This window comes from Oncorhynchus mykiss, chromosome 25 (genome assembly GCF_057628025.1).
Source record: "Oncorhynchus mykiss isolate SJ-2025 chromosome 25, ASM5762802v1, whole genome shotgun sequence".
Taxonomy (NCBI): Eukaryota; Metazoa; Chordata; class Actinopteri; order Salmoniformes; family Salmonidae; genus Oncorhynchus; species Oncorhynchus mykiss.
In genome coordinates, this window is record NC_143046.1 from 27,442,414 (window position 1) to 27,452,155 (window position 9,742).

The 9,742-nt window shown below is 47.8% G+C and overlaps 1 protein-coding gene across 1 annotated transcript; it reads right to left on the minus strand.

Moving 5' to 3' along the window:
• Nucleotides 1-1,801: 1,801 nt before the first annotated feature.
• Nucleotides 1,802-9,255, minus strand: LOC110504896 (protocadherin gamma-C3-like). The gene is made up of 4 exons (XM_021583760.3): nt 6,349-9,255; nt 3,400-3,458; nt 3,140-3,255; nt 1,802-2,766 (listed from the first exon to the last, which is right to left on the minus strand). Exons 1-4 carry the CDS (start codon nt 8,878-8,880, stop codon nt 2,405-2,407), a joined length of 3,069 nt encoding a protein of 1,022 aa, XP_021439435.3. The 5' UTR covers nt 8,881-9,255; the 3' UTR covers nt 1,802-2,404.
• Between the last annotated feature and the right edge of the window lie 487 nt (nt 9,256-9,742).

Consider the following 9,742-nt stretch of genomic DNA (forward strand, 5'->3'; position numbering starts at 1 on the left):
TATACCGTCCCTATGGTTCTCCTCCTCCTCTCCAGCCCTGCTATACCGTCCCTATGGTTCTCCTCCTCCTCTCCAGCCCTGCTATACCGTCCCTATGATTCTCCTCCTCCTCTCCAGCCCTGCTATACTGTCCCTATTGTTCTCCTCCTCCTCTCCAGCCCTGCTATACTGTCCCTATGGTTCTCCTCCTCCTCTCCAGCCCTGCTATACTGTCCCTATGGTTCTCCTCCTCCTCTCCAGCCATGCTATACCATCCCAATGGTTCTCCTCCTCCTCTCCAGCCCTGCTATACTGTCCCTATGGTTCTCCTCCTCCTCTCCAGCCCTGCTATAATGTCCCTATGGCTCTCCTCCTCCTCTCCAGCCCTGCTATACCGTCCCTATGGTTCTCTTCCTCCTCTCCAGCCCTGCTATAAAGTCCCTATGGTTCTCCTCCTCTCCAGCCCTGCTATACTGTCCCTATGGTTCTCCTCTTCCCAGCCCTGCTATTCGGTCCCTATGGTTCTCCTCCTCTCCAGCCCTGCTATACCGTCCCTATGGTTCTCCTCTTCCCAGCACTGCTATACTGTCCCTATGGTTCTCCTCCTCTCCAGCCCTGCTATACCGTCCCTATGGTTCTCCTCCTCCTCTCCAGCCCTGCAATACCGTCCCTATGGTTCTCCTCCTCCTCTCCAGCCCTGCTATATCGTCCCTATGGTTCTCCTCCTCCTCTCCAGCCCTGCTATACCGTCTCTATGGTTTTCCTCCTCCTCTCCAGCCCTGCTATACCGTCCCTATGGTTCTCCTCCTCCTCTCCAGCCCTGCTATACCGTCCCTATGGTTCTCCTCCTCCTCTCCAGCCCTGCTATACCGTCCCTATGATTCTCCTCCTCCTCTCCAGCCCTGCTATACTGTCCCTATTGTTCTCCTCCTCCTCTCCAGCCCTGCTATACTGTCCCTATGGTTCTCCTCCTCCTCTCCAGCCCTGCTATACTGTCCCTATGGTTCTCCTCCTCCTCTCCAGCCATGCTATACCATCCCAATGGTTCTCCTCCTCCTCTCCAGCCCTGCTATACTGTCCCTATGGTTCTCCTCCTCCTCTCCAGCCCTGCTATAATGTCCCTATGGCTCTCCTCCTCCTCTCCAGCCCTGCTATACCGTCCCTATGGTTCTCTTCCTCCTCTCCAGCCCTGCTATAAAGTCCCTATGGTTCTCCTCCTCTCCAGCCCTGCTATACCGTCCCTATGGTTCTCCTCCTCTTCTCTAGCCCTGCTATACCGTCCCTATGGTTCTCCTCCTCCTCTCCAGCCGGACAGAAGGTTTACACTACAGATCCAGAAGCGTCTTGTCTCCATGGAGACCGTCTCATTATTAAGATAATTATTTTCAGTCTGTGGCACCTGCCGACCTAATTACTCTTCTGGATCCGGCCGATACTCATCTGTTGACATTCGGAACTCATTCCCCGGTATTTTAAAAGGAAAAGTGCATGGAGAGAGGATGGAAGAACTGTTGGCAGATTTCGTCCAGGTGTGGCATTTAAGCTCCCAGCCCAGTCCCACTGTCTTTAATGAAAATTATATTATGTTTGTTCAATTAAGGAACCTCAACCATTCTCTGAGGCCAAATGGAAATGCAAGCACTCCAGTGGGCATGTACTGGCATTTTACTAGGTTTATTATTTACAGAAAGCTTTCCCCGGTGTTATTGCGCCTTGCAACTTTTTTTACCCTAAAACAATTTCCCAACTTTAAAGTGGATGTGTGACTGATGCTCATTGACATTGAAAAGGTTTCTCAATCAATTTATCCCAGAAGAGCGTATTATGAGAAAAAATACTTTATTCTCAGAAATGTATATACAATATATGTGTTGGGGAGATGACTGTTTAAGCATTTGGGGATCGCCTGCATCAGAAATGTAGTTTGCATATCTACAGGTATATTCATACATATTCTCACAAGTTCTGCTGAACAGAAGCATACATTTCAAACAGTTTTAGATGAATAAACACAACCTGGTTATTTGTGTCCGTTTTTGGAAACATTCAAAAATATAATTGATATTTATAACAACGTGCAAAGCGCTGTCCGATCTTAGGCTAATTGGATATTTCTCATCATTTTTCTTTGCTCCAGGCTGATTGTCAAAACAATAAATAATAAGAATAACAATAATACATGTTATCAATTGAAAAACAGACTGTGGAAAACATGTGACAGTAATGTATACAAAATAACAATGGCCAACAGTGGCAGATCTTAAACGGTTTAATGATCACTCTTCTTGGATTCATCCATCCATCTCCCTCTTTCCATTAGCATGGAGGTCGAACGTTGATTTATTCATTCCTCCGTTTGTACACATGTTGAATGAATTCAGTCATGAATGAATCCCTTTCATTTAACTCTCTGTCCCGCCCACTATTAATCGTTATACAGGTCGTTGTTGATGACGGCTGCTGCTGCTTCTGTCCGGGGCTCGTAGTTGTGGATGAAGCGCCTCTTCTTGCCGAAGGTGGAGAAGGAGTTGTGGACATCCAGCTCGCTGCGGTGGTGGGTGGCTGCTGGCCTCAGGGTGCACAGAGCCGACAGCGTGCCAGGGATGTACACGTTGTGTTGGTAGTCTGGAGGTGGCTGGGGGTGAGGATGGAGGTGAGGATGGGGATGAGGGGGGAGTGGAGGTTGCTGAGGCTGCTGGGGTTGGGGCTGTTGCTGGGGTGGAGGGGTGCACCGAGGGGTGCAGCAGCGAGGAGGAGGGCCAGTGGCAGGAGGAGACATCTTGTAGTCTATGGAAGAAGAAACATAATGTTGATTAATATACTGTATGACTGAAATCAAGGATAGTACAGACACACATGTAAACGCTGTGGAAGTAGTGCTTATGTAGTCATAACATTTTTTTTGTTAATAAAGGAGAGTCGCACACTCTAGGAGCTCAGATGCTAAAATATTTCTGTCCAACGTTTCGACAGACAAGCTGTCTTCATCAGGGTGCTCATAACATAGCTGCTCATTGTCTGTTTGCTATTATCCAGGGAGAGGCATTAGCTCTCTGTGTGTGTGTGTGTGTGTGTGTGTGTGTGTGTGTGTGTGTGTGTGTGTGTGTGTGTGTGTGTGTGTGTGTGTGTGTGTGTGTTTCAAGCCCAGGCCCTCACGTGCCCCTCATGCGGGTGCCCCAGGTCCAGTACTGGCCCGTCATGGGTGTCATGTAGTTCTCTGGGTCTGCATGCATGGCCTTCCTCATCAGAGTGCCGTCCATGTTGATAGAGTTATAGCTGCGGAGGATATAGATCCATCCATGAAGAATCACATAATATGTTCTGGCATGACCACACACAAGTCATTCATTAATAACATTCTGTCTCAAAGACGGGTGTGCTGAGTTAGTTGGAAGTGTACATGTCAAAGGTGACTGTTACCTTTTCAGAGAGGACTTCTGGTTCTTTGGGAGGGTCCAGTCGGTGATTGGTTGCTTGAGCTATAGATTAAGAGAGAAAATAAGATCTTAAAACCACATGTCTAAAAACCTTGTTAAAGAGATGAGCTTTGACACGAATAGGGATTCAATGTTTTCTCAGTAAATATTAGTAGAGTTCTATTAATTTGCATATTCTACATTATATTCATGTCACTTTAAAGGACCAGTGCAGTCAGAAACGTGATGTTCCTGTGTTTTGTATATATTTCCACACTGTGAGGTTGGAATAATACTGTGAAATTGTTACAATTATGATAATGTCCTTTTAGTGTAAGAGCTGTTTGTGGTGGGATGGTTTTTGGTCTGCCAGGTGACATCACCATGTGATAAATTAGTTAATAGACCAATAAGAGAGTTCCAAACCTCTCTGCTGATAACATCTAGTTTTTAGTTTCCCACTCAGACCACTCCCAGAGTCCTAGCTAAATTATTGCTTGAGAAATGTATCTTTGCTCCTTTTTGTCTCCTTTTGACCATTTTAATTTAAACAATCAGAGTAAGGTACTTAATTGTAACCCAAATTGAATTGGACATTTAAGGAACGGTTGTCTAAATGAATTGGGGAAATTATATTTTTTCCATGGAGCTTGACTGCCTCCCTGTGGCTTTTTTTCAGAAGGCAGCGAGGATGTGCGCCGTGCCTTGAGCAGTGACTCGCCTGTCATTTATTTCGCTTTCATCCACTGCAGCACAACACAGCAGGGGAGGGGACGGGCACTCCGGAGTGATATGTATTCCGGGAATAAGTCTCATAGTGCGGATTCCATGCTCTATTAATTCACTATTATTAGAATCGGTATTGAAAATACATTCCGCGCCAGCTCTGCACAAAAAACAATTAGAACCCAACCGGGATGAAACGAAAACACCATTTTAATATTCAAAGGAAACCGTGGGACTCAGGAAATTCTCAGGAAATTAATACAATTATACACGTAATTGTTTTTTGTGTTTTATGTATAATTTTTCACATGAATATTGCCCTGATTCTCCGAGAAGATCAGCTTTGAATTATGTATTGCTGAGAGGCGAGAAAAGTTGTGCCGTCCTGCTTTACGCACTTATCTAGGTCATCTCAGCTGATCAGTCTGTTTCACAGAACAGTTGACCTGTGAGTAGGAGAGGCCTAATCTGTCTCCTCTTTCACTTTCAATGTATGTATTTTGTATCACCCTGCTGAGATTACACTATGCCGACATGTAGGTCTACATACAACATGGATATGGTTGTCAATAGGCTATATAACTATCCCACTGTTTAGTTGGTAAGTCTGTGAGCTGGTATCGTGTCATCCGCAGATCCGCGGCATGCTGTGCACCCATCCAATTTGACTCATATGGGAGAGTGACTCTCGGCGAACTCAGGTGTGATTTAAGGGAACCAATTAACGTCATCAAGGACACCAAGCCCCTGGAGGGACATAGCTACGAGCAGAACAATCAGCATGACCTCGAATCAAGCTCTTTATATGGCCAGAGGTGTTCCTGCTATGAATGGGACTGACATGTTTAGTCTTCAGTCTATACGGAGATGGGATATTCTAGGAAGAAAAGGGTCCCTTTATCCGTCACTGTCTGCATACATTGTGCCAGATTATAGAGATGTACACTGGGCAATACGCACACATCACATTCACGGTTTGCCGGTCCAATCTAGTGACTCCGACAACAGCAGTCTCGCCTTCCTCTCTCTCTCTCCGTCCCTCCCTCGGTCCCCCCCACCCTTCCTTCGCTCAGGACAAAACACGGATCCACATCTCTCTCCTCGCCGGGGCAATCTACAGGCGCGCCACGTCCCAGCCAGGGCCATGCCCCCCCCCTCATCCCCCCTACCCCTTATCCTCCCCAGTACCCCAGAAACCAGCCCTTTGCCATTTTTCATCAATAATGGACGCGACCCCCTTTCGTATGCACCGCGTTGTGTGCAGTATAACGGCTCGACCGTGTCTGTGCCCTTGAGGCATAGTTAGTGAGGTGATCTGTCCAAACAAATGAGAGGTGGACGATTCTCCAGAACGGTCGTTGACAGCATACTTTAGCCCAGAAAAGTGGAGTTCTATTTCCGAGATGGGCTATCATTCACCTTGTCTGTCAGCCCTTAACCTTGTGCTTATGGTAACAACTCTATTCGCAGACACTACTAGAAATCAATTCCAACTGGTGGTTTGCGAAGGAAAAGTATGGGCGATGTCTTTCTCGTCGTATCACATAGCAGGAGACAGAACATGCAATGACATTGATTGTATGCTACCACACCAATACACAAGCATACAAACGTTATGGGATTTGTCATTTACTGTATTACTCGGAAAATGTCTTCAAAATAACAATGGACAAATCATGATCATAGACAGCTCAAATAGCTTATAAACAAAAATTGATTAGGGATCGATGTATAAGCATCGAAACAAACAGGACTGAGGTTGATTCATCTCCGTTGCTCTGTGAAACTGATATTTCTGGCAGACGGTTCTGTTCTGTGCGCGACGAGAGAGACATAAGCTCCACAACTAGCTCATTCATATTCCTTTCATAGCCTCTGTGAATAGAATATCCACTCTCTTATTATAAAAACAAAATATTTTATCACGTCATTACTGTAGGTCTATAACTAAGGTATAAACACTAACAGGCATGGAATATAAAAATGTGTAGGTTGCATTAGTAGAGAATTTTACTCAGCCTGATGAATATTGACCTCTGAATATTGTGTCGTTCAACTCAGATAAAGTCACATTGCCGCATGTATGATTTCAACTGTATTAGATAGAATGTGAAGTACTTGATTATGTTTTAAACAAAAATGGGCAATACCACACCATTCGTGAAAGTATAAGTGAAGGGGATAAATGATTTATATAAATGTGCTAACACATTCACTCTCAATCTACCTCATTCGGAGTGGTGGCTCCGGAATTGTTATTCGCGGATGCGCTCCCGTTGTGCGCGCTCCAAGCAAAGTTGTCTGCCCCCTTGGTCTCGTTGTTCCTCGAGGTCCTGCTGGGGCTGCACGGCTTCAGGAACATAAATTCACTCTTAGCTGACTCGGGGGTCAGACACACTTTATAGCAGTAGGCTTGGGACAGAGTACCGTTGCCATTTACCTCCATGCAGTTGGTAGGCACTTTAGCCCCGGTGGAGATTTGCAGGTTCAGGTTAGATTTTTTGAATACCTCGGGGGGTGGCTCTGGCTGGAAGCCCCCGCAGCAGCAGCAGGCGAAGGGAGGGAGGCTGTACCCGCTGAGTGTGTCTTTGTCCTTGTAACATTTGACCGCAGCCAGCACAATGATAGCCACCAGGAAGATTAGCGAGATGGTGCTCAGTGACACGATCAAGTAGAGGGCGAGGTTGGAGGGGGGCTGCGGGCTCAGAGTGAGGTCGCCGAAATCAGACAGGGACTCGGGCACGTTCTCGACCACGGAGAGGAGGATGGAGACGGTGGCGGAGAGAGGCGGCTGGCCGTTGTCCTTGACCAGGATGACGAGTCTCTGCCTAGTAGCGTCCTTATCCACGATCCGGCGAATTGTTCTGATTTCTCCTGTGTAGAGGGCGACACTAAACAGCCCCGGGTCCGTAGCCTGGAGCACCTGGTAGGAGATGCGGGAGTTCTGTCCTGCGTCCGCATCTAGCGCAGTGATCTTGATGACTAGGTACCCCGCATCCACTGACCTCGGGACCACCTCTGTCGCTACAGTCCCGTTCTTGGGTAAGGGGGACACGATGACCGGAGAGTTGTCGTTCTGGTCCAATACAAACACATTTACTGTGACATTGCTGCTGAGTGGGGGGAAACCGGCGTCCTGCGCCTGCACCCGTATCTGAAAGTTCCTTAGCTGCTCGTAGTCAAAGGAGCGCAGCGCGTAGATGTTTCCGTTGTCCGAGTTGATGGAGACGTAAGTGGACACGGGCATGCCATGGATATGAGCCTCTAGAATCGAGTAGGACAGATAGGCGTTCTGATTAGAATCGGGGTCGAAAGCAGTGACTGAGCAAATGGATGCGCCCGGGGCGTTATTCTCAGTCACATAAACTGTGTATGATGGCTGGGCGAAGCGCGGGGGGTTGTCGTTAATGTCAGACACTTGGACGAGGATGGTTTTCCTCGTGGAGAGCGACGGGGAGCCCAGGTCCCGGGCCGTGAGGGTGATGTTGTACTCGGAGAAAGCTTCTCTATCGAGAAACTCGCTAGTTATCAGAGTGTAGTAGTTCTTAAAGGAGGAGTGGAGCTGGAAGGGAACGTTGCTGGAGATCTGGCAGTGCACATTCCCGTTCTCTCCCGAGTCCCGGTCCATGACGCTTATAACGGCTATCACCGTTCCCGGTGGCGAATCCTCCTGGACAGGCGTGGACACGGAGGTGAGGATGACTTCCGGCGCGTTGTCATTCACATCTAAGATATCCACCAGTACCTTACTGTGCACGGCCACTGCGGAGGGACCCCTGTCTTTAGCCTGCACATACAGCTCATACACACTCGCTTTCTCATAGTCCACAATCCCCTTCACTCGGATCTCACCTGTGTACTGGTCTAAACTGAACAGCTCGCGCACTTTGAGTGGTGCGTGCCCACTGAATGCATAGGACACCTCCCCGTTCGCACCCTCGTCCAAATCAGTAGCATTTAGCTTCCGCACTAATGTCCCTCTCGGTGCGTTTTCTACCAGGCTCGCCCGGTAAACAGACTGGTCGAAAACGGGCACGTTATCGTTGGCATCCAGCACCGTGATGGTGATGAGAGCTGTACCCGAGCGCTCAGGCGACCCCCCGTCCACGGATGTGAGCACCATCTCTTGCGTCTTCTGCTGCTCCCGGTCCAGTGGGGTCTCCAGAACTAGCTCGGCAAACTTGCTCCCATCATTACGCGTCTGGATGTTCAGCACAAAGTGTTCGTTGGAGCTCAGCTGGTAGGAGCGGAGCGAGTTGGTGCCCACGTCCTGGTCCTGCGCACTTTCCAACGGGAACCGAGACCCGGGCGCCGCCGACTCTGTAATCTCCAGATTAAACTCGCTCCATGGGAAATTGGGAGAGTTGTCATTCACATCCAAAATCTCCACCTCCACTCGGTACAGTTCTAACGGATTCTCGATCACCACTTGCAAGTGCAAGAAGCAGGTCGGACTCCGTTCACACAGTTCCTCGCGGTCAATCTTCTCGTTAACGAACAAAATACCGTTTTCCAGATTCACTTCTAAGTATTGTTTTTTGGCCCCGGATACAATCCGAAACCGACGAGAGGATAGCTTGGCTACATCCAAGCCCAGGTCCTCGGCGATATTACCGACAAAAGCTCCGTGCTCCAACTCCTCGGGGATAGAGTACCGAATCTGTGCGAGAACCAGGTCCACCACACAATTGCACACCAGCAGGCACCCCACCAGCCCGGTTAACGGTGTCGACCGGGTGCTCACGAGCCTGTGCGCCATCTCAAACGCGCACCAGAAAATCGTCAAGAGTGAAAACAGCACAGAATGAGTTTACCCGTCACTGACATTATGCACTTTATACAATGATTTGTCGATTTGTTTCCAGTTGTTGTAGAAACAAATAAAAAGGCCAAACGTCCTATCAGATTACTCCATTGCGCAAGTACAATATACTTTCATCAAATTATTGCATTTTAGAATAATATAAAACGGGAACGTAAACTTGGATGATATGAGTAAAGCGTCTCTGCTACACGCGCGCAGTAGCAGTGTGTGAGCGGGGGAGGCTCGCACTATGATTTCCCAGTGTATTAGATATTCCGAGAAGCCGATGGGGAGGTGTGTGTGCGTGCATGTGTGTGTGTTAGGAGAGGTAAGCGTCCGTGGCTACGCCCAGCACTATATTGGAGGACGACGACATGAGAGCAGCGACTAATTACAGTAGCACAGTTAACCCTTTATCTGGCGCGGCTCCTCGGAGCGATTAGAGACGCGACAACAGCGTCACTTTCATTCGAGACATCAGGGGCAGATTTGGATTAGGGGTAAATCACTTTCCATCGAGGGTGTCGTTTTCTAGTTATTTCACGCAGATTTCAAAGGTCTCGTCCGGCACATGGTCCTTCAGGCCTTTCAAATAAAACAATTTATAAAAACACAGTGTTGGGAATACAACTATAACAACAACTAAAAAGGCTCTTCTTGTATCATATAGCTATTGGCCACTGTAGGTCTACATGGGATTGCATGGGATTGCAAATGTTTCTTTGAAAATTAATGACCAAAATGACCCCATGGATTTATCATCATAGAGTATTTGGGGTTTACAAAAAGAATCCTTAATGGGTTATTCAATTTTAAT

Excerpts from the sequence above, each read along its gene's own strand:
- LOC110504896 (XM_021583760.3), bottom strand. The coding sequence starts at position 8,880 with ATGGCGCACAGGCTCGTGAGCACCCGGTCGACACCGTTAACCGGGCTG. Across the intron at positions 3,459-6,348 it reads GAGCCACCACTCCGAATGAG|CTCAAGCAACCAATCACCGA; the intron begins GTAGATTGAGAG and ends CTTAATCTATAG. Across the intron at positions 2,767-3,139 it reads CTGGGGCACCCGCATGAGGG|ACTACAAGATGTCTCCTCCT; the intron begins GCACGTGAGGGC and ends CTTCTTCCATAG.